The 25245-nt window shown below is 54.3% G+C and overlaps 1 protein-coding gene across 5 annotated transcripts in view; it reads right to left on the bottom strand.

Annotated features, from left to right (window-relative positions):
- The window catches only part of GMDS (GDP-mannose 4,6-dehydratase), a 455535-nt gene that overhangs the window by 245629 nt on the left and 184661 nt on the right, over window positions 1-25245 (bottom strand). For all 5 annotated transcript variants that reach the window (XM_064476118.1, XM_064476119.1, XM_064476117.1 and 2 more), the window contains 2 exons: window positions 1965-2157; window positions 1094-1198 (listed from right to left, as the gene is read on the bottom strand). In XM_064476118.1, coding sequence (XP_064332188.1) covers window positions 1094-1198; window positions 1965-2157 — 298 coding nt within the window. The remainder of the gene's footprint in view (window positions 1-1093; window positions 1199-1964; window positions 2158-25245) is intronic.

Here is a 25245-nt window from a genome sequence, read left to right on the forward strand (position 1 = left end):
CCTCCCTGACTGACGGAGGAGGCAGCGGTAGTCGTGGCCTGAACCCACCGCTGAGGGCGGCTCCCCGGGGCCCCAGGCTCAGCAGCAGAAACCCCCCCACCTCTGCCGAGGACACCCAGAAGCACGGAATTCAGAGACAGGAAGGTTCGGCCGCCCTTCACTTGCTTTCCTTCCCACAACAGGGACCACGGGCTGGATTCTGATGCCTCACCAGCCCGTCGTGGGAAATTTTAACTTACACATTTACAAAACGAAAGGTTCTGACACTAAACATACCTTGTAAGTGTCACATTCCTCCTTCCTTGTGACTTGCTGGTTTAATTACGCGGCTGCACAGTCACAGGAATCTCACTGACGGAGCTCTAAGCGTTAACGGTCGGCCATGGAAACCTTACAATGCTGGACACCTCGTGCATTCTCAAGCTAAAAGGCTAAACGACAGTGAGACCTAATCAAACTTCTTAGAATCAGGTCGTACGATTTTTGCTCTGTAGAGTGCACGTGTTTTGTCAAGACGCCCCACGCTTCAGTAAATCAGAATTGATGGTAGGAGTACATATTCTCTTACTTAAAACCTAGTACTTGGGATGGGAGAGCTGGCGTGGCGCTAACAGTCTCAACAATGACCGTGGAAAGACCGACGCAAACAAATACGGTTTTCTCCAAAACGCGCTCGCGATTCTAAACATAAGTGATTTCAAATGTATCTTAAATAGTCTAGAAGCATAGTAATCTCTGAGTGTTCGCTTAAATGGAAGGTAAAGCAAGTTTCTGAACACCCTACTGACTCGAGGTGAGAACAGACAGATGACCGGCGGTGCTTCCGGGAGTCAGCGGCGTCAGGGACAAGCCCTGGGCGTTCCCACAACACGTCCTGACACTCAGGCTGAAACCCAGCTGGACAGACCAGCCAAGGAAACAGTGAAACCGGGACTCTGAATAGAAAAGCCAACAAAACTGATAAGTAACTGAGGAGGATTTACGTTTCTTCATTCACCACAACACTGACGTGCTCAGAGAGAGAACAGACGTGTGACGACGGCCCCTCTGCACAGGACGGTGCAGACACACAAGCGCGAGTGCACGGACCCACCTCTCCTGGGGCTCTCGTGATTAAAGAGGATGCCGTTGACCGCGAAGAGGTTGTACGCCTCTCGGAAGTTCACCACGATCCAGTAGGCGTAGAGCTTCGCCGCCCCTGGTGAGAAGCAAGGGAAAAAGTCAGTGATTATCACACAAGACAGTGATTTTCACGTCAACAAGCAACAACGTGCAAAATTTACAATTTGTAACGTGTCAGGATAGAAAAAAAAGAACCAAAAGCCCAAGACAAAATAGAGGCCCCTTTCCCAGTTAACCATGCGGTGACGACACACTCAGGAGCTCCGTGCCTCTGTAATTTCACAATCCAATCAACTCAACGGCAGTGTGTGCAACATATCAAAGTACCTTTCCTGCGTCTTACTCCCTTCTTCTCAGCTTTAAGGAATTAGGAAGTAAAAAAAAAAAAAAAAAAAAAAAAGGATATCTTAATAGTCTAGATGCTTTCACATTTTGTCACTTTAGTCTTTCATGAATACTCCTTTTATAAATGTATTAGATGTAACAGACTTCGTTTAAGGGTTGGAGCTCAGGGAGACGTTCATCGGGGAATGGAAATAAAAGACCCGAAACCTTATCTCTTCAGCACAGTCTCCTGACAGCTCAGTAAAACGAGTCCTGCTGGGCCGAGTTCTCCTTATAAAGTGATCGGTACAGAAGGGCCATGTGAGCAAGGATGGGGACGGGAGGTGGGGATTCCTCCCAGAGGCAACGGCAGGCCCAGGCCCAGCGGGCGGCCAGGTACGAGGTGCGCGTCCCCGCAGGACCGTCGCTTCAGCCAACCCCAGTGGGGCCCTCAGCAGGGACGCCAGCTGGAGGCAGGACAGAACCTCAGCAGGAACACCCGCCACGCGTGCCCTCACCGTATGGCGACCGAGGGTAGAAAGGCGTGGTCTCCTTCTGGGGTATTTCCTGCACTTTCCCATAGAGCTCGCTGGTGGAGGCCTGGTAGAACTTCACGGAGCCGATGAGGCCGCAGGTCTTGACTGCGTCCAGGAGCCGCAAGGTGCCAACCCCATCCACGTCAGCCGTGTACTCGGCCAGGTCGAAGGAGATCTGGGAACAGCAGGGAAGACGGGGCTAAATTCACGGCAAGAGCAACGGAGGTGCCACCGGGGTAGCAGGACTCTGCTTTCTCCTACCCTGAAATGCTCTGCTTGTCAAGAACAGTGCTTTCCAACAGCAGAATGAGACTGGGGCAGCCTCTGTCTCTAACATCGAACGGGACAGGGCTTCATTATCTGCGGTAACACGAAGGCCGCTGTGACCACACGTGTCACCTCCCAGTTCTCGGCTGAAGTCCCCCGACAGTGTTTTTCAAAACGCAGACGCCTGCTCCTCAGGGTCATCCGGCTGCTCCTTCAACACTCAGACAGAACCACCTCTGGGGGTTGGGGGGGGGGGTGCTGGGAAATTCACAGGTTTACTGAGTCCCAGTTGATTTTTATGCACAATGAAGTTTGAGAACATGTGCTTTTGGAGCGAAGTTGACTTAGTTCTTATGTTTACTTAACCTACAAGAATGGCTTTCAGTATATTCCACCACCTATCTACACGTCGTTTACCTCTGCGGCACACTGAATGCGGCCAGACGCGGGTGCGCCCTGAACGACTCCTGAGGAGGGGGAATTAAGGGAGAATTCAGTGTCTTGCCCCAGTTCTCGAACACATTCTTTAGAAAAGTAACTGTGACTGATACGCTTTTTTCTCACATTATTTGTAAATACAATAAATTAACCTAATGTCCAAATGTCCTAAAGTAGTAAGGCTGAGAATCTCTGTCCCTGGCCAGACGCAGCAGCACAGGGCGGCTGTGCCTCCCGCTGTCCGCTGAGTGCGCAGCCTGCCCAGTCCCGAGTGTCCCCGTTAGCACGGTGACCTCAGCTGTGCTCAGGGGGCGCAGAGACCTCCCGAGCCCGCCCACCAGGCACCTGACTCCGACCACGGAATTCACCTCTGTCCTCCAGGCCTGTGGGTAAAGCTCACGTGGCAGCCAAGAGACAAAACAGAAGACAGTATGTATGTTTCACTCACAACCTTCCAAAGCCGAGAAAGTCAAATTGGGGGCTATTTTATTATTTTTATGTAACAGTTTGTTGCAATAAAACTGGCCTAACACAAAATTCAGTTTTACACAATCCGGTGGTTTTTAGCATACTCACAGCATCATACAATCCTCTAGCTCCAGAACATCTTCACCATCCCCAGGAGAAACCCCATGCCCATGCGCGGTCACTTCCCCTCCTGCCCCCGCCCAACAGCCACACTCTGCCTCCCGCCCGGGTGCATTCACCTTCCTGCACAGACCGTGTAAGCGGAACCACGTACAACATGCGGCCTCTGTGACTGGCCTCTTTCACATACATTTTCCCTTCTCTGGGACACGTACCCTCAGTCATTTGGCAACACTGTGTGCACCCTCCTGAGGAAATGCCAGACTGTTCTCCAAAGCGGCTGCGCCATTTCACAGCCTCCCCGGCAGCGAGCGAGGGCTCCAGTTTCTCCACACCCCACCCAGCACTTTTGTGGTCTGTCTCTTTGATTACAGACGTCCCGGTGGGTGTGAAGCGGAATGTCATTGTGGTTTTTCCACTGAGATACAATCGACACATAACATTAATAGTAGTTTCAGGTGTAAAACATAATGATTCGATATACACGTATATTGCAAAATTATTACCGCAATGTATCTAGTCAACATCCACACAGGGTTACAAAATTTGTTTTCTTTTGATGAGAACTGTTAAGATCTATTCTCTAAGCAGCTCTCAAATGCACAATCCAGTATTAGTAACTGCAGTCGCCATGCTGAATGTTACAGCCCCACAAAGCACTTCTTACTGGAGTTTGTACCTGTGACCCCCTCCCCCACTTTGCCCACTCCCCGCCATCTGCCTCTGGCGACCACCAGCCTGTTCTCCGTGTCTATGAGCCCATTTCTTCTCAGATTCCACGTGTACGTGAGGCTGTACACCGTCCTCACTTAGGACGACGTCCTCAAGTCCCATTCACATCACTGCAGAGGCAGGACGCGCTCCCCTTTCGGACGAGCGGTGTTCACACCCACGCACACGGGCGCGCTCCGCACCTGCTTGGTCCGCTCGCCCAACAGGCACACCTGGGCCGCCCCCGGGTCTCGGCTGCTGTGAGTCAGACTGCAGTGAACGTGGGGGGCAGATGCCTTTTCTAGTTGGGGTCTTTGTTTTCTTTGATTAGCACCCAGAAGAGGAGTTGCTGGGTCGTGCGGTGGTTCTATCTTTAATTTTCTGAGGAATCTCCACGCTGCTTTCCAGTACTGGCTGCACGGACCCACACCCCCAGCCACAGAGTGCACAGGTCCCTTTCTCCACATCCTCCCAGCGCGTGTTCCCTCTGGCCTTTCTGACGACGGCCACTCTGCCGGGTGTGAGGGGGCGTCTCAGGGCCCTGACCGGCACCCGCCTGACGATGAGAGGTGCTGGGCGCCAGGCCCCCGTCGGCATCTCCACGTCTTCTCTGGAAAAGCGTCGATCCGCAGCCTCTGCCTGTTTTTCAAATCGGACTGTCTGTGTGCTACGTTCCCGGCTGTTTTGCCACTGCTAACCCCTCATGAGACGCATGGTTTGCAAACACTGCCCCCCCTCCAGAGGCTGCCTTTTCGTTTTACTGCTGGTTCCCCGTGCTGAGCAGACTTTTCAGGGTGATGCAGTCCCACTCGTTTAGTTTTGCTTTTGTGGCCTTCGGTTTTGGTGTTAAATCCAAAAGATCATCATCCAAATTGACATCAACAAGTTTACTGCCTACGTTTTCCTCTAGAAGTTTTAGGTTTCAGGTTCAAATCTCTGATCCGTTTTGAGTTAACTTCTGTGTGTGGTATGAGACAGTGGTCCAGTTCTGTTCTTCTCCAGGTGGCTGTCCGGTTTCCCCAGCACGGTTTACTGAAGTGACTGTCCTCTTCCTGCTGTATCTTCTTGCCTCCTTTGTTGTACACTTGTTGACCACGTATGTGTAGGTTTTCTTCTGGGCTGTCTGTTCTGTTCCACTGATCTGTCTGATTTTTTTTTTTTTTTGGTCTGTTTTTTCTTTTAACATTTTTTATTGATTTATAATAATTTTACAATGTTGTGTCAAATTCCAGTGTAGAGCACAAATTGTCAGTTAAACATGAACGTATATATATATTCATAGTCACATTTATTTTTCTGTGAGCTACCATAAGATCTTGTGTATGTTTCCCTGTGCTATACAGTATAATCTTGTTTATCTGTTCTACATTTTGAAATCCCAGTCTGTCCCTTCCCACCCCCCACCCCCTTGGCAACCACAAGTTTGTATTCTATGTCTATGAGTCTGTTTCTGTTTTGTATTTATGTTTTGTTTGTTTGTTTGTTTTTTAGATTCCACATATGAGCGACCTCATATGGTATTTTTCTTTCTCTATCTGGCTTACTTCACTTAGAATGACATTTTCCAGGAGCATCCATGTTGCTGCAAATGGCATTATGTTGTTTTTTATGGCTGAATAGTATTCCTTTGTATAAATATACCACCTCTTCTTTATCTAGTCACCTGTTGATGGACATTTAGGCTGTTTCCATGTCTTGGCTATTGTAAATAGCGCTGCTATGAACATTGGGGTGCAGGTGTCTTTTTGAAGCAGGCTTCCTTGTGGATATATGCCCAGGAGCGGGATTCCTGGGTCACATGGTAAGTCTATTCCTAGTGTTTTGAGGACTCTCCATACTGTTTCCCACAGTGGCTGCACCAGACTGCGTTCCCACCAGCAGCGGAGGAGGGTTCCCCTTTCTCCACAGCCTCTCCAGCATTTGCCATTTGTGGACTTTTGAACGAGGGCCGTTCTGCCTGGCGTGAGGTGGCGCCTCACTGATCTGTCTGGCTTTAGGCCAACACCACACTGTTCCGATGACGGTAGCTTCTACATGAGTTTGAAATCAGACAGGGTGACGCCTCCCCCTCCTTCCTCAGGACGCTCTGGCGATCTGGAGCTGGCGGCTTCGCACGAGTCTCTCTGTGGCTTAAGCTCCTCACTGGGGCCTAGGCTTCGCTCCCCTGACGGCCAGCGCTCTCGGCTTCCTTTCATGTGCTCGTCGGCCATCTGTGCACCTGCTCGGAGAGACGTCTGTGCAGACCCTCTGCACTTCTCTAAGCTGGTTATTTGTCCTTCCACTACTGAGCCGTGAAAGTTCTGCATGTACTCTAGCTAAAGTCTCCTGTCAGATGTATGACCTGCAACTTTCTCCCCTGACGAGGGATGTCTTTTCACTTCTTCCTCCCAGTTTCACCGAGACGCTCTGGGCCTGGAACACGTGTGAGGTCAAGGCATCCTACGAAGCACAGAAGCTTGACTCACCTCAGTTCTCTTTCGTAGCCTGTGCTTGTGCAGTCGTGTCTCAGAATGTTCGGCTTCACCCGAGAGCATGAGGTTTACCCTACATTTCATTCTAAGCGCTGTATACTTTTATTTCTCACATTTAGGTCTACAGTGCAGTTCTAGTTCATTCTTACATATGATACGGGTTAGAGGTCCAAACTGTCTGCACATGGACATCCCACTGCCTCAGCCGTGGTCCCGCCGAGTCCAGGGCCAGAACCCACACCTCTGTGCACACGGCCTGAGGCCCCCTCGGCCTGAGCAGCACCTCGTGTTTCTGCCGTCTCCCTGAGCTGCGGGCCGTCACTGCACACTGACCCGACTGCAGACGGGATCCTCGATGCCGCCGCCCGAGCTCTCCTCCCTTGTCCCCCCGCAACCCAAACGGCACCTCTTCACCTGCTGCTCGGACCAAGGCCCGGACGCACGCCGACTCCCCCTCCTCACTGACCCAGTCTCAGCACCTCCCCGTCCCACCTCCTTTCCCAGGACGGACTGCTGCCCTCCTCCCACCGCCCCCACGACCCCTGGCCTCCCCTGCCCCATGTGCTGACCCGGCGCCACCCCCGCCTCAGGCCTCAGGCCCGTGTCTCCCCCACCCCGTGCCCACCTTCCTTCTCCCAACTCTGCTCAGCTGTCTCCCTCACACACCTGGCCTCCACCCACAAAGCCCGGGCCTCCACACTGCTCAGTCTTCTCCACTTGGCGTCTTACTTTATCTGACGGCCCACGCATCACCTGTCTCCCCCTCTGACGGGGAGCCCATGAGGGCAGGGCTTCTGTCTCGTTCTCTGCAGCCGCCCCCCGCCCCAAGTGTCTGTCATGGCACTTGTCGGGTGAATGAAGACAGCACGGAAACTACTGTGGGGTTTAATGTCAAACGTGCAAATATCAAAATAAAACCACAAAAAGGAACAGAGAAAATGGGCTATCAGAATGACAGAAGAAGGCTGATGAGTTAACAGTGTTGAAACAGGTGACGTCCTAAGAAGAAGGGCAGATAAAACGCTGTGTAAATTTCAAAGCCTCAGCACAACCGTGACAACGCTCTACCAGTTACACTATTACATAAGCTGCAGAACTCAGGGTAAAGGAGGACCACCTTCGACTGTAATTATGGAGCAGGTGTGGGAGGGCAGGTCACCCAGAACCCAGGGAGCCTGCAGTGGGACAGGCACCCACGGGGCGGGGCGTCACAGAGCCTGAGGGCCAGAGCAGTCGAAGTCAAAAGAACCAGTAAACTTAAGTTCAGATATACAGCAGACTGCACTTACCAACACTCAAAGACACAAACACACACGCCCAGAATTATCCTGATTTATATGAGGGGGAGAGCACAGCCTCGTCGGAGACGACAACGATCAGGAATGGTCCCCTGGAGGGACCCGGGTCCGGGCACCGAAGCCTGCGCTGCAAGTCCACACCACCTGCAGACCGGAGCGCAGCGCCCCAGCTCTGGGAGCGCTCTCACTGAACCAGACCTGCCACGGCAGGCCTGGGCCCTCCGTGCCGGGCTCCCAGCTAACAGAGCAAGTAACGACATCCCAGCGTCCAGCGCAGGGGCCACAGGGAACACTCTTCAACTGTTCAGGGGCCCGGAAGCTCCCGAGGACTAGAGCCTTGCTTTCTGTCTTTCTCGTGCTCCCCACCACTGAGCGAGTGCCCACCACAGAAGGCGCTAAGAACAGTGGCTGGAGGAACGAGACAGCATGAGGTGTGAAGTCTGAGCAGGTAACTTCTCAGTGACCTGACCGTACAATTAAGAATGCAGCAAACTTCACAGATGAAGCAAATTTGATTTTTAAAATCTCAGTGAAGGAACCAAAGTCTCCTGAATACAAATGTCACCTCAGAAAAAGAGATGATTGTTGGTGCAAAAGAACTCCACGTGGGAAAGACACACGGAGACCAGCACTGCGCTGGATGTCTGACTTCTCAGAGCAGGAGGCGGCTCCGGCTCCGGCTCCGGGAGCTGGGAGTGCCTGGGACCACACAGGCAGCTGCACCGTTTACTGCCCTGCAGGACTCTCCATCTGCAAGGGAAAGTTATTAATCAGGGACAGCAACAGGAAAGCATCTCTCTCCATCATGAATCAGGCTCCCCGGGTCGCAGGAGCCCAGCCCAGCCGCCGGGGACCTAGCAGCTGGGACGGGAAGAGTGAGGCAGGCGGTGGTCCAGAGGGGCTGCAGCCCAGGGGACGCATCCCTGTTTAAGGACCCTATGCTGAGCAGAGCAGCAGGGCACCGTGTCCTGACCACAGGATGGGCAAAGGTGAAGGGAAAAGCCCTGTCCTCCTCGCTGGCCTGACGGGCACAGAGCAGAGGCGTGAAGACAGACGGATGCAGCAGGGGTGAGGGAGACGTGGCTGGGAGGGTTATGAGGCTGTTGTGGGGGGGGGTGTGAGGGGGACAGAAGCCCAGAAGAGGGAGAGATGACAAGGACAGATCAGAGAAGGGCCCCGGAGGAGGTGGCAGACGTGAGCACGTGGAGACGTGGCCACGTCTGGGAAACAGCGAGGCTGCGGTCCCGATGGAGACGAGGAGAGACCCCGGGAGGAGTTAACCTTGCACACATCAGCAGCGGCCCTTCGGGGGGCCTGACGCCAGGCTGCGCTCTGCTCCACAGGCACGGGGCCGGCAGGTCCCAGCGCAGAGGGAGGGCCTCCCGCCACGGCCCCCATCTCAGCTCCCCTTGCTTCCAGCCCAGAGCCTTTTATTCCTCACATTCAAAAGCCAATTTTATACGATTTTTCCTTATTTTCCTGCAATTATAGTTTTGTTCAAAAACATTTATAATTATACTTTGAAACAGCTAACAATCAGAAGGTTATTCGTCCACCGGAGTGATGAATTCTAGCCAGACTAAACAAATGTGACATCTTGGACAGCCTTTGTTTGCTCAACGTAAATTAATATGGAGTTTCCATTAAGTTTTCTGAAATACTCGACTAACGACTCCCATCGGAAATCAGAACTTTCATCGTGTTTGGACAAGATAACCACCCAAGCTCCCTAACAACTGACCAAGCCACTGCCTCTGTCCATCCGCCCACCGCCCACACCAGCCAGGCTCTCCCATCTCGGCCCTCCTGCTCAGTACACAGGACGCGGAAAGAGCTGCTGGACAGACAACGACTTCTTCCCCAGCTTACCGTTTATCCACAGAGGCAAACTGAGACGTTTACTAGTCAGCCTCAAAAAGATAAAGCGTGCTCGGGTCTCAGGGTTTTCTGAAGGGTTTGCACTCTCTAAGAGCACAAGTCTGCGTTGAGACCTGCTCGCTCCTCCACTCACGGACTCGGGGAGGAAGGCAGGCCAGGGGGCTCAAGGACACGCCTTCCGTTTGACAGTCTCCTTCTCCAAACGGCCGGGGTTCCCCCATTTCAGCGATAGCTCTTTGGTCACAATGCTTTGCCACCTGCTGTGTCCCCCGGGAATCTCTGGTCCAGTTCCTTAAAACTATTCTTGCTTTCCCAGTTAAGACAGGCTAGAACGCAAAACAAAGGTGACAATGACACTAAGTCTCCTGGTTTTGTAGAAAAATCTTAATTTAAAAATACTCTGTGGCTCCAGTTGTCACAAATGAGCCATCTTTTCCCTCCCCATTGTACAGAGGTTTAGCAGCTGGTGAAAAACAAAGAAAAACCTGCCATGATTTTTATATGGGAAAACGGCCCCGGAGGTAAATCCCCAGTTTCCTATAGACTCCTTGTGGACAAGCAGAAACAGCAGGGAAGCCTACATACTGAAGCCGGTCACGCTGGGTGTCGACCCGAGGTCCTCTGGGTCCACAGACAGAACCCGGGGGCACGTGGATTGGGAGGAGAAACACATGCGTCTTCATTTTCACTAACTTCTACCTGAAATTTGGGATTTCCTTCCATTTTGAGGGTAAGCACCGCCCCTCAGCCGTGGGAGCACCAGGTGGGCCTTCTCTCCGAGAGGATGGCTGGCTGTCTGTCTGAGGCTGCGGGGGCGGCCGCCCGGCCACACAGGACGGCTCTGCCCATCACGGCACTGATACCAGCGCCACCCCAGGGTTGTCTACACGGTGCCAAGTCACATGATGATGTCACAGGCCAGGCTTTTACACTGCAACCGTAACCCAGGGATCCAGCCGCTGCCCCTGTAACCCTCAGTGCTGAGACTCAGTGCCCGGCCTCAGAAGGGGAGGGGAAGCTCCACCGGGAGGCCTGCCGGTTTCAGGATTTTAGGACACGCCTGAGGAAGACAAGCCCGAGGCCCTCGGTCCCTGTGCGGCCACACTCACAAGCTCCAAGCTCCCTGCAGCAGAGCCGGCTCTGACACACATGCCACCTCAAGGTGTCCCGTCCCACCTGTCCCATCTGCGATTCCTCTAGGGCCTGAATCAGTCACGACATTCCTGACATCAGCGCCTAACCATCAGGAGCCCCCAGGCGCACGGAGGCATCACTGTGACACCGGAGCTGCACATATAGTCAAGGTGAACGGCCACACCAGCTCTGAGCTCTGCAGATGTGTGGGTTATTCTGGCCACGCACACAAGAGTACCTAAGAGTCCTGAGGGCTTCGTGGGCGAGTGTGAGGACACAGGACAGACTAGGGGGTTATTTAAATTGGGTGCTTAACCGGGAGCCTTCAGGTATTGATCAAGGGTTCAAACTCTTCGTTGAAGTAACGCAGACACGACTGCGGGATTTAATTTCAGTTGCCAGTTACACTCGGGCGGGGGAAACGCGGGGAGCCCTCTGCGCAGACAAAACCATGACAAGTTGCTTCAGCTGCAGCTCCGAGGACCGGGCACAGCGAGCACCCCAGTCTCCCCGGTTACTGTAAAGTATCCCCTGTGCTCCCCCAGGAAGGGCCGCCCCCTGGAAGTGGGAATGGAGCCCACTTCACAGCTGAACAGCCAGTCACCCTTCAGTTAACAGACCATCAGAACAGAAACGTGAGAACTCACTGAAACGGCTAAGTGCGTCTGAGAAGCTGCCACAGGCCGCAGGCGTGTAACGCGGGGCTCGGCCCTCCACGTGGGAGGGTGCGTCACCCCGCACGGGGAGCTAAAGCTTCCGGCGGGAAACAGTTCGGCGCAGGGAGCTGTGGCCCAGGGGACCCGTGGCCCAGCGGCTGTGAGCCACTAGGCAAGACTGACTATGGCCCCGCATGTCACGTGGGCAACAAACTGTTTTCTGTCCTTCGCCCCCCATCTCCTGACCTACTTTTTCTTCCAAAAACGGCATCTAGTGTATCAGTTTTAGAAGGACTAATACGGAAAAAATACCTAGTCCTCTGGGAGAAACGCGCAAAATGCTCGTTGAAGTAAGTGACATGTCACAAGAAAGCTGGGCGTTCTGCTGACGGCGTCGAAGCGGAGGCGCTGGAGGAAGAGCCAGGCGCTCCCGGGGGACACGGGCTGCGCGGGGAGCCGGCGAAGCCCAGCGGGGGGAGCAGAGAGGGGGCTGGCTTTCAATGACCCGGAATCATTTTAAAGAGGTGGGGGCTTTCCACTCTGCTCGCCGTGAGGACAAGGGCACTCCCGTCCCGAACTGCCACCTGAAGTTGGGGGGGGGGGGGACAGCGAACTTCCTAGACCTCGGAGGAGAACTGGGAGGCAGACAAAGCGCCGAGCCTGAGGGGTGGGAAGTCCTCCGTGATGAAGACGCCAGCAGGCTAGTAAGAAGCAAGCGGCAGCCGCACTGCAGGGGACTCAAGTGAGGGGTGTAGTTTTCAGAGAAAAATCTAGCAAGTGAACGGTAATGGGCCAGCTCCACGGGCAGTTAGGGGTCAAAACTCTAAGGGACAGTCACGCAGGTAAGGAGGAGTAAGGGGGAAACACGGGTGGGGTCACCCAGACACTCAGAGGCCTCGACACGTGCATTTACAAAGTGATCACAGAAGCTCTGCTGGTGGGAGGAAACCCCACCCCTTACGCGCCAGCAGGGGCTCCGGGCTCCCTGCCCAGCACCCCACCCCGGAACGCACAGACAGAGCGCTGCAGCCAGGAACAAAAACACAGAAGCGGATCCCGTCCCCGGCGAGTCTAGGGGCTGTCCTTACTCAAAACAATCTGGGAAAGGAGGTACCGGATGAAAATCTCCAAACTTTCATTGTTTTTCCAGAACAGTGAAAAATCAATTATAAACAGTAACTTGCAGATCACATGGAGCTGCCTGAAAGGCTTGGAAAATGGCAAAACATTTCAGACCAGACCATTGGAGATAACGCACTTAAGAAACAGGAGAGGAAAAAAAGCACGATGGACCCACAGCCTCAGAGGACTTCCTGAAGATACCAGGCTTTGGTTCGATGCTGAAAGACCAAGAAAACGTGGAGTGTCCCCCACAGAGCAGAGCAAACGAGAAAGCAGTGCCCCGCGTTCCTGCGCAGTGGAGGTAACGTGCCATAAGGACAGCGTCTGGAACTCACGGTGTCCGGAGCACAGGGAAAATGCTCAAGGAAACAGAGCAGCTGTCATGTGGGGAGAGAGTTAAAAGAAAGTTCGCGCTCTCCCGTTTGTGAGCCCTCAGCCAGGAAGTGGCTGCGATGACTAAGGCTTTGTGCAGTGATAAAGGATGTAACAGAGCGCTCACAAGCCAGCTCGTGGGGAGTCCAGGAGACCTAAATGAGGCACGCCCTTCCCCGAGGTCCGATGGAGCACTCAATTAACAAGACAGAAGGGAGCCCCACCTGAAAACAATCTGCTTAATACGCTCCCTTTGGAGCAACTCATTCTCTTGAGAAGCAGATTTTGCATAAAAGAAACCATGAATTTTATTTTATTAATTTTTTTTAATTGAAGTACAGTCAGTTACAATGTGTCAGTTTCTGGTGTGCAGCACAGTGTCCCAGTCACGCATATACATACATCTACTGGCTTTCATATTCTTTTTCATTAAAGGTTATTACAAGATATTGAATATAGTTGCCTGTGCCGTACAGAAGAAATCTGGTTTTTTATCTATTTTCATATATAGCGGTTAACATGTGCAAATCAAGAAACCGTGAATTTTCGAGGCAGGGACTAACTCACCCCCATGGCGGTCTCCACTGAGCGCGGAGCCCTGTGCCCGGCGCACCACGGGGAAGGCAGGCGTAGTTCTCGAGGGAATGAACAAGAAAAGCATTTCAGTATCACCAAATACAGCAGGCGTCCTTGGGAAACACCGTGATTTCAAAATTGCTCCTTCCTCTCTGGACGCCTATTGCTAAGTTCCATGTGTTAGTTCTAAAGAGAGATCATTTTCACAACAGCAAAATGATGCAAAAACCCGACGTGAGCATGAGATTAAGGCAATTCAGCATGTGTGGCAGCATCTCCAAGAAGCCAATCACAGTGCGACTGTTACTAACGCTTTCAGTGCTCGTTCAGTGGTGTTAGGCAGCATTTTTAAAATAGTATCTTTCTGTAACAAAAAATGTGGAGAAAATGCTGTGTTTTCATGGTTTTTTCCACATCAAAAGTGCTGTGCAGCACAAAATTCAGATTTTACAGGAAAACAAAGGTCTCACTGGACAGGATATATGTCTTATTTTTTTTTTTTGAATGCTGTCCAATTTGTGGCCTGCTGCTCCGTAGGTCAGTTTCTGTTCCCTTGAGGCCTGAGCGGACGTGAGAAAGCGGGGACACTGAGGCCCTGAGGACGGGGTGGCGGGGGGGTGACGGCTGCACCTACAGCAGGTCAGGCAAACAGACACATGAAACCAGGAGGAGGCTGATTTCGGAGTAAAGAGGAAAACAGTCAGCACCCAGGTCGGAGTTTAGCAGGAAAAGAAGACGGAGAACCTGCGAGTTCTGTGAAGCAGAGAAACATGGGCTTGTTATGAGAGTGACCTGCCCAGGCGAGGAAGATGCCGCTGGGGCAGGCAGACAGGCAGGCAGGCAGGCAGAAGAGACGGGACGGGCTGACACGCAGTCACCGGTCACGGCAGACGAAACGCGGGCTCCAGCCCTCACCCTGTCACCAGCAGCCCGTGGCCCCCTCGGGACTCAGCCCTCCGCCGTCACTCCCACGTGACCGCACGCGCCCGTGCCTCGCGGCAGCACCCAGCCCACACCAGGAGAAGCAAGGGAGCAGGCAGACGCGCAGCCTCCTGCTCCAGACAGCCAGTAGCCGCGGGACCCGAGGAGCAGTCCGGAAGCAAGGCTGGCCTGGAAGGTGAAGGACACTGGGCGGCGCTGGGTGGCCTGTAACCCCCTGGCAACCCCAGCTAGTGCCTGCAGGAACCCACCACTTCGCGCCTGGGCCCCTCACGACCCTTCATGTGGACCCTCCACACAGCTGCCAACCTCCTCCCTGGCCTTCTGAAAATCCATCCACCAGGTACCGAATTACTCTCCTAAAACGTAAAATCCAACCAGGACACATCCTTCTAAAAGTGTAATGGCTCCCACAGCTTTCAGGTGGATACCAACACCTTAGCGTAATAACTCCAAACAATGATTTACTCCTGCCCTCAAGACACATCACTGAGGCCTGTCACCTGCCATTGTAAGGCCACAGCCCTCTGTCCGTGACACTCTGAGCACAGCAATGACGGCCGTAGAAAGAAGAAAATTAAAAACACATAGTTGTGCGGCCTTAACTCCAAACAGGAGACACTGAGACAGAGCAGGTGTCGAGGCCCAGCCACAGCCCTGCTGGAGATCAAGCCTCCGCTCAGGCCGGGGGTGTTCAGCTCTCGGGAGTGACAGGTGAACAGGCTAACGGCGTCTGGCGGGGAGAGGGCTCAAGCCACACTTGCAGTTTAAAACCAAGGACTGGGGCACAATTATGCAGCCCATGAAAGGAAGACAAAAAAGCTGCTTCTGCCAGCCTGGAACTTTGTCTTTTTGTCTGTGTCAACATAAAGCCGAGTTGTCCACAATGAGGGGCCCATGGCAGCCGACAGCTTCACGTGAGGATCTGCCCCAAGACGCCAGAAGGGTCTACGGCCGACCAGACAGCCTGCTGCCCGGTGTCAGGGCTCCCTGGAGACTCTAAGCCATAACGTGGTTCTGGACTAGAACATTCTAGAGGCTGGCGGTGGCCAGTACGAAGCTCAACAAGAAGGGATAAGGCAGAAAGCGAGAGGGGCTCCTATTTAATATAGGCCTGTGAACCAAATTTTTAAAAAAGAATATTAATGTTAAAGACAGAACCAGAAAGATCTACACCCCACGGAAGAATTTACTCCAGAGGAGATGGAGCTAACACTGCATCTGAACCGACAGTAAACTTTTCTCTTCAACATCTCTGTAACCTTGACATTACACCCCAAAGGGACCAAGAAAAACTCAGCTAAAAACGAGAAATAATTTTGAAAAACAGGCAAAATGAAGTAAGAACAGAGTTGGAAAAGACTCAAAATTCTGGAAATAAAGCAGTCAGCAAAACCCAAGCTGTGAAGACAGAAGCAAGGTGCAGTCTTTAGGAAACACACCTGAACATCACGGCAAGAACAGACGGCAGGAATGGGTGTGCTTTCCGCAGACGTACGTCTTCCCTCGACCCTCATCACCCAGCACAGAGTCAGGAGCGTAACAGAGGTTGCATGGAAAGAGGAGGGAGACCGAGCTGGACCACCAGACCAGGCCTTCGAGGGCGGGCAGCGGCAGCGGTCTGCGGGGCCGAGAGCCGCTTGCACAGAGTGAGCAAGTCCCGAGCGCAGCGGGCGTCCGGCCCCGGCGCCCCTCCATGCTGAGTATGCCCACTTCGTTCCCCACGACACACCACGCACCCAGCTCGGGCATATTTACGATAGTTTGAAAATCAACAACCTAGAAAACACGTGAGCACCAGTAATTTCAAGTTCCAGCGTTTCTGTTACGCAAAAGAACATCACTTTCCTTTGAGATTTATTGCAGTAAGACAAGGGCTTAAATCACGGGCAATTTGCGAATGATGTTCTTTGTGTTCTTAGACACGTCTGAGAGCATGACCTTCCCTGGGAGTGCTCCGAAGCTGGACGAGCTGAGGCTGCCTGCGCTGCCTCCCGGAGGCACCAGGGCTGCTCTGGACGTTAACCGCCAGGAGGGCGGGAGCGCAGCCCGGACCGGCCGACGCCAGGTGGGGACACGTCTAGCCTGACCGCCCTCAGTGACTCAGAACTGGCATTTCTGAGAAGCGTCGGCGATTTGGTTTAGACTCCCAGTTCCCCCCAGGAAGCCTAATCTTTCACTACCTTCAAGGGAGCAGGAAATATATGAAGAATCAAATAACGAAGAAAGCTGCCTTGAGTCGGTCAGCACGAGGGGCTGCACAACCACGGAAGTTTGCGACAGCTTATCTTCAACTTCTACACAAAGGACAAGCTCGCACAAACGGAAACTTCAACGTGAAAATGAGATGGGGGTGAAGGGGGTCCCCTGAGACCCTGCAAATCACAACGATTCTAACCTCCTGTCAGGAACCCTTAATCTGGCCATTAGTTTTAGTTCTCTCTCCGTTCACTGCTGTTAATTTAATGATCTGGGGAGCTGTCAGGGATATTTGGTAACAGCAATTTATCTTTCAGGATAATCTCCAAACCACTGCTCAAAAATGCTCAGCTTGACACTGAATCTGGGTGGCGACGGAAGGTAAGAGCGATGGAGAACGAGCAGAGAAGCAACTCGCCGCACCTTCCGTAGGAGACCAAGCACCGCTCTCGGCTCCACGCGCAAAGCACCGCAACCAAGCAGGCGCGCCAGAAACGGTCGTGCTGCTGGGGACAGCGCCCGCCCCGCGCAGCGAGTGGCTCCAGTGCCCCGTGCGTCTGAGCGCACAAGCCAGACCCAGCTGTGCGAGGGGCTTAACTGCTGCTCGGAAGTTGAGAGGCAGAAAAGGGACTTGAGAAATCACCAGAGAACATCAGTATGAAGATGTAAGAAGATAGCCCATTCGTTTTCCCTTATTTGTGTCAAGGGAAAAGGAGACTGAGACTAAATGTGGGAAAGGAATTTTTAAAACCCTTTTTCGACAACGATTTTTCACTCTTTTCTATTTATAGACATACATTTCAAATACGCTCAGAGCTTAAAGCCCATCGAAAGTTGTCGTGCCTCCCTGACATGGAAGCTCCTCGCATCTGACTTTTCTTTCACTTTTTCCTGCAGATACAGTCACAACATTTGCAAAAGCAGCATTTGGTCATCTTTAAGTATTCCGGTAAACATTGAGAGAGCGACTCACACGGCCCTGGCCCTGCCGGAGGCACCAGGGAGACGGTGCGGGGACCCAGCAAAAGCCCTGCCCGCGGGGGGCTGACCTCCTCGCGCGGCCTGTCTGAAGGGGTGCGATGCAGACGAGTCTCACGGTGGTCAGAGGCGTGCAGGGGAAGAAGCCGGGAATGGGGATGCGGGGTCAGGCTGCACATTCAGGTGAAGGAGGCTCCACTGACCTCAGGAGCAAACACAGCGACAGGCGGTCCCAGCGAGGGCGCGTGCAGGAGGCCAGCCCTGGCCCAGGTCTCCCCCCGCACGCGGTCCTCCCAGCACCAGCACAAGTCTGTGCGTCAGAAACCACCACCACAGGTGCTTCACTCACACTGGGGAAAACCACGCTGAGGGCAGCGAAGGCTCTCCCAGGTCACAGTCAGCAAGCCGTGGAGCTGGGACTGACACCAGGGAAAAGCAGTGACACAAGGAAGCAACCTGCTGCCACCAGCCCCGCCCCTCACCAGCGGCCCCTCCACGGTCATGTTTTCTGTGCCCCTGGCCAGACACTGGTGGCCCAGTTCTTCCTGCAATTTAATATGGTGCTTCTTCTTCCTAAACACAGGGTGGCTGTGATTTAGAATCAGGTTGCCGATGATCGTGTGTTCTAGGTCGTCTTTCTTATTAATTCAGAATACATTTTCTCATCCTCCTTTTGGCAAAGCCCCTCGGCCCCAGGAGCCGAGGCAGACTTTCCTCTACCACCTGGGAGAGTGCGTCCTTGGGTCCAGCGGCCCGCCGCCTCCCTGAGGGCCTCAGTCTGTGCACACGGCGCCTCCCGGGAGGACCCTGCTCAGAGCAGGTGGGAAATACCAGAGGAACCCTGACCACGAGGTAAAGGCCTATCACCCAGCGGCAGACAAAGACACCCCTACAGACGCGCGCTGCACCCCCTCTTCAGAACACCTCACTCCTCTGTGTCTGTCCTCAAAGGTCATCAGAAAACTCTAAGTTTTTGCACTGTTTTAAGTTAAAGCTAATGTCACAACATTTAATTTATTCTCGAGACCGCAATCTTTAATGACCCCTCCACTTAGAGAGAACATAGGTAAAGGGTAGAGGGGTTTGCGTAAGTTCAAAAAAGCTCTTTTTAAAGAGAGACAAAGATGCATCGTTAGTCACATCTGGAACTTAATTAAGTGGGACTTCAGCTGGCTGCCACTTTCCTGTTTTCCAGCATCATGGACCCGAGATGCGAGGTCTCCCCAGATCCATGAGGCTCTGCCCCCCCCACCTCCACACCCTCCCGTCCACCTCTGACCCCCCCACCTCCACACCCTCCCGTCCACCTCTGACCCCCCCACCTCCACACCCCCATCCACCTCTGACACCCCCACCTCCACACCCTCCCGTCCACCTCTGACCCCCCCTCCACACCTCCCGTCCACCTCTGACCCCCCCACCTCCACACCCTCCCGTCCACCTCTGACCCCCCCACCTCCACACCCTCCCGTCCACCTCTGACCCCCCCACCTCCACACCCCCATCCACCTCTGACCCCCCCCATCTCCACACCCTCCCGTCCACCTCTGACCCCCCCTCCACACCTCCCGTCCACCTCTGACCCCCCCACCTCCACACCCTCCCGTCCACCTCTGACCCCCCCACCTCCACACCCTCCCGTCCACCCCTGACCCCCCCACCTCCACACCCCATCCACCCCGACCCCCCCACCTCCACACCCTCCCGTCCACCTCTGACCCCCCCACCTCCACACCCTCCCGTCCACCTCTGACCCCCCCACCTCCACACCCTCCCGTCCACCTCTGACCCCCCCACCTCCACACCCTCCCGTCCACCTCTGACCCCCCCACCTCCACACCCTCCCGTCCACCTCTGACCCCCCCACCTCCACACCCCCATCCACCCCGACCCCCCCACCTCCACACCCTCCCGTCCACCCCTGACCCCTCCACCTCCACACCCCCATCCACCCCTGACCCCCCCCACCTCCACACCCTCCCGTCCACCCCTGACCACCCACCTCCACACCCTCCTGATACAAGTCATTGGACCTAAGTTCCTGGCTTGGGAAGCAGGTGGAGACGGGCCTCTGACAGGCCCCCCCGATGGAAACTGCTGTCGGGACGCACAGGGAACTTACGAGGAAGGAATTTAAAGACGGGTTTTGTAAGCACACGTTATAGTTAGAATCTGAATAATTTTCTTGTTCATTCAATTTGTACTCATATTCTTTGGCTCCCAAGACATATAAACCCACACTATTTTATTTTCTTGTTCTTTTTACACTAAAAACAGTTGAATTACTCTCCCTGAACACAACACACTCACAACACCTTCCAACCAAAACAAACGGGACGATCTTGCCATGAAGCGGACGTGTGAGAGGAGAGGACCGAAGCCTCAGCTGCGCCTCCTGAGAGCGAGTCTTAGTGATTCCGTCTCCCCGGGAGGGAAGTGACAGGCGACAGTCCGCACCCTGCGGCGTGTGACTTCCACCGAGCGTCAGGAAGGCACACCGTACGTGAGCCCAGCAAGCACGGGGACACTTCACCAGCCGGCACGGCGCAGGCTCTGGGAACAGTCTCCGCCGTGACAGGCCTGCAGGGAACCAGGGCCACACACACACAGCAACGCTGAGACCGCTTCAGGGCACAGTCAGAGCTCCGGGAAGCGAGACGACACGCCCGGGTGGGGGCAGTAAGCACGCCCCGAGGGGTCTGGGCCTCGAGCAGTCGTGGCACTTCTGATGAGCCGGGACAGAAGGCGGACGGGCACGGGAAACCAGGCACTCGGAGGCACAGAGAACTTCCCCTTTAAAGAAGAAATCATTCTGAAATCAGCACAGCGACATACAATTAAGACCAACAGCAAACAGTCTGAAACACAAGGCAGGGCCACCTAACAAAAGAAAATGAAAGAACGTCTGAACATGAAGCACATGCCAACGGGAGAAAAAGCACAACCTAGAAGTCAGTTACGCTTTGCTGGGGGCCCTTCTAAGCCCTGAAGCCCGGAGGCGCCCCTCACAGGCTGGAAGGGCCTCTCCGACGAGGCAGGGGAGGAGCCAGGAGAGGGAGGAGGTCTTGGAACACGACCCGGTGGTCGGCACATCAAGAGAGTCCTGCTCGCTAAAGACCAGGTGGCTCAAGTTGAGGAACCGCGCGCTGTCCCCTGCATGGAAGACGCAGGAGTCGGGGCTCACTGACTTCATTCCTGGGATGCGCACTGTGGCTCTCCAGGGCCAGTGTCCTGTGCTTCCCACCCTGAGGCCCTCAGGGGACACCCTCAGGGTGGCGGGCATCCTGCTTCCACCCTGAGGCCCTCAGGGCCCAGCATCCTGGTGGCTGCAGGCAACGGCTCGATGGCTGCAGAATCCTCTGTTTACTGACACAGCACAGCAGGTAACACGTTTCATTCACTCGTGTGTGTTCAGATTGATGGGGGAAAGCAGCCAGGGCTGAGTTACCAGTAACAGGACACACGCAGAGGGTGAAACCTCACAGGCAGGCAGTCACCCCACAGTCCTGGAGGAGCTTGCAGGCCCAAAGCAGCCATCTGGCTGTCAACACGGCCAGGGAGAAATGGGCCACAGAAGCCACAGAAGCCCGGTGGCCAGGGCCGTGACGCCCCAGGCTCCCATGGCAGGGACGACTGCTCTGAGATGTGGGGCCACAGACCTCTCACGATGGAGACGAGGCCCATCGGTGCGGAGGGGATGTGGGAGCCCCTGCACCCCAGCTCCCCTGCCCTGGGCACACTCCCTGCTGGACGAGGTAGCTGTGACCACATGCCCCCCAGACCCCGCCCCGGGGTGAGGAGAGGGAGTGAAGGCAGAACAAAGCCACATGCTCGGGGCTCTGTCGGAGCCTCCAGACACGGAGGGTGGCCGACACGTTCCACTGCTGCCTCGTCTCAGGGAGGACAGGGAAAGAGAAGCAACTCCCCCCATCAGCGTTCCCACGGGGCCCAGGTCCATGGAGACAGTGCACCTGCGGAAACCAACATGAGATGCAGCTCCTCCCCCAACGCCCCACCAGGCACCTCCCAGTATCCCACCTCCGGCCACGGGACTCGCAGCCCCGCAGGCAGGTCCCGGACCCTCCTGGGCCCTCCGGACGCCGCCGCTCCCCGAGGCAGGCCGGCGGCGGCACCAGGCACGGGTGGGCAAGGCGCACTCTACTCTGATCCTCCCTCCGACCCAGCACCTCTGACTGCAGGGCAGGGCCCAACCTGCTGTAGGGACCCTCCCTCTTCCCAGGCCTGCTTCACTGCTCGGGGTTACAGTTCCCGCCTCTCCACCCAACAACCAGCTGGGTCGCTGGGTGGCAGATGGACACACGACGATTCCAGCCTAATTTGCTGAAGTGAATCCTTCAAGGGGCCTGGGGCATGGGGCCGCTGGACCACCGCACAGTTCCCCGAGCAGGGAGTCTGGCTCTGAGCCCGCCTCTCCTGGTCCACTCCCCACCCCGACAGCTGCCTCAGTTGGACACCCCACAGTCTGTCCGCGCCAGGTGTCCCTGCTGGGCAGCCAGCCTTCCTGACCAGAGGGTGGCTCCTCCACTGCTATCCTTCCTGTCTGCCCTGCCACTTCTCTCCAGTTCTCTCCCCCTCTGCTCGGGGAGACTGCCTCCAGTAGCTGGGACTGGGCTCATATGAAATTGATAGAAAAGAGACGCTCATACAAGAAGAAAGCTCCTCTTTCACTTACAAAAGCCTAGAGACAAGGCTAGTCTGGCAGCCCCACAACTATTAAGGGTCCTGTTCCACTACCCACATAATATGGTTCCCAACCCTTGCTGCAAAGTGGCTGCCATGGTTCCTGCCATGACATCACCTTCCCACAAAGAGGATTCCTCCCTTCCTCGTTACACACGTGCGCACACGCGCACGCACACGCACACACCCACACCTAGCTATAATGGGAGCTGGAAATATAATTATTACAGAAGAACATGTACTCAGTAAACATTCAGAATTCTATCACTGAGAAGGGGAGAACTGAGAACGGGGGACAACCAAGAGCTCCAGCCACATCACCTACACAGATTTCCAACCCAGAACTGAGATGCAGTCTTTCCTGGAGCAGCACCAATTTCCCAGGCAGTTCCTGTGACACCCGCCCCTCTGAGCTTGGTGAGAGGAGGGAAGGGCCACGGCAGCCCCAGGAGGCCGAGGCCCCTGCCTGATGACTCTCCCCGCTTCCTACACAGTCTGCTCTGACGGCAGGGGAGAGGTGGTTGTGGGGGGAGAGAGAAAGTGTGAGTTCTGAGTCCCAGGAAGTGGGGGGGCACAGCTGCTGACCTCATGAATCCGGACCTCGCCCCTCGAGGCGCGCTGCTGTGGGCACAGATCACCCGTCCTGCAGAAACAGAAGATGTCCCACTCAACATCCTGGGGGCTTCCTAGAAGGGGCTGCGGCCTCGCCCGTTCCCAGGCGTCACACCTGGAGGGGATGCTCCCTTTTGGCCTGTGGACCCCTGTGGAGCTTATCCCCATTGACCATTTGGTGCGCAGAGGCCCCAGGGGAGAGCAGAGACGCCCAACCCACTGAGGGCGGGGTCCACCACCAGCCCTGATCAGTTCACACCTTCCATGCAAACGACCCAGCAGTGAAGAATCACAGGCCGCACCGGAGGGTCAGTGTGCAAAACCAGGAGGGGGCAAACCGAGTGATTCAGGGAAAAGGCCCTCCCTCAGGGCGTCAGCTCAGCAGCAGGACGAGATACTGTGTAAAATATTAGGAACAACGAAGGACCGAGGAAGAGCTGGAGGAAATTAAAACACCACTGCTCAGCCAAGATGCTCGCTGGAGACTTCAGGTAATCAAGTAAAACACGGAAGAAAACCAAATTCTTGACCTGAAACCAACTCAGTAATCCTCCAGGATGTGCAGGAAACTGATGAGAGACAAACAAGAAGCACACCCGGTACAGCTGGGGCCGCGGCTCTGGAACCCACGAGGACAGAGGGGCCTTCAGCCACAGGGAAATCGTCCCTGGGGAGCAGAGCCCAGGCCACCCGGATGTGGGCATTTCTAAGTGCGAAACTAGGAGGGGTCTCCGGGAGCCCCGGGGGAGCTGGGGGGGGACAGGGAAGAGGCGCTGTAAACAGTGTCTAAACGCTAAAGACGGCGGGGCAAGCAGCACACAATCTGAGCGAAAGGACTGTGACCAGAGCTGAAACACAACGTAACATTAAACGTGAAGATAAAACCATGTTCAAAAGTGAGAGTCCTCAGAAAGCACCCACCAATGCACTCTTCTCCAGCAAGAGTACTTGTGGCAGCATTTCAGAAGGGAAAAACCCCAACGAATGATTCAACCAGCGAGCAGCAAGCAATGAAGACAATAAAAATCATAATTAGCCCAAACCACGTTTGATAATGCGGCTGTGGAATTGGCTGCAATTGTTCGGAAAGATATTAAAACTTAAAAGGTACAATGTAAAAAAAAATCTGATCTAGTATTTAAAATACAGATGATTTCTAAAAACCTAGGATTCAAGTGGGGAAGAGCAGATAAGCAAAAAGCATGCACGAAATTTCCTTTTATCCTTGGCAAGGACGCAGTGAGATGCGGATACTATTAAATTCCTGGAATTCATAGTTTCAAGTGTTCTTATGAGAAACAAGGAGCAAAGCGGAGCTGGAATGCAGAGCTCCCACAGCTGGGGGCGGGCCACAGCTCCGAGAAGAGGAGGTGAGTGAGAGCCGTCAGAAACAAGGAAAGAAAGAGAGAGAGAGCACAACAAGTTTCCAAAAACGTAAACCATGATGGCAGGCTTTGGGACAGACAGGTCAGTAGTCAAACAGATGTGAGTGCCTTGAATTCCTCTAAGACTCAAAAGTCCTTGGAGTCCTTTAAAATTTTAATTAAGGTGCTATTATCAAGGCAAATGCCCAAAATATGAAGCAGAAAGACTGGAAACAAGGGGAAAACAAATGCTAACAAAGTAAAAAGCAGAAACACTAATATCAACTGTACATCTAATTCCAGAAAAGAGCATAAACTGGAAAAAAAAGGTATTTTATACAGTTTTAAAAGCAGGATATAAAAAAGACAAAATGTTGTGGACACAAAACATATTAGCTTACAAGTGTTTACAATGAAAATAATCAGAAATTCAAGCAGAATTAGACAATACAAGTTTATTTGGAGGATTTCAAGTCTTAGAAGAATAAACAAGTGAAGTTGGGGAGGGAGAAACGGAGGCAGGAGAGTGGGTTAGCTCTGAACAGGTTCCGTGTTAGAAAGTGAAGGGCCAGCCGAGGGCAGGTGGTCACGGCAGGGCCGCCAGCAGGACGGGGTGGCATCTGCCAGGCGGGGAGCTCAGGCACCCTGGGGTGGGCCGAGGGGCTCCAGAGGCTTTAAAGAGCCTGGGGGTCAGGTTTGGGTCCCTCCCAGTGACGGGTGACACGCAGCGTCTCTGCCTGCTGAGAGGTGCCATCCCAACAGAGACCCCACGGGAGCGAGACGGCAGGCCACCAAATACCTGGGAAGAGCTCGCACGTGGAGCGCTCAGAAGCACCGAGGCTTCCGTGAATCCGCCGCAACAGGGCGGGGCAGGCCGTGTGGACGGGGAAGGCCGTGCGGACGGGGCAGGCCGTGTGGACGGGGGAGGAGGGCGGACGGGGCAGGCCGTGTGGACGGGG

This window comes from Camelus dromedarius, chromosome 19 (assembly GCF_036321535.1).
Source record: "Camelus dromedarius isolate mCamDro1 chromosome 19, mCamDro1.pat, whole genome shotgun sequence".
NCBI classification, from domain to species: domain Eukaryota; kingdom Metazoa; phylum Chordata; class Mammalia; order Artiodactyla; family Camelidae; genus Camelus; species Camelus dromedarius.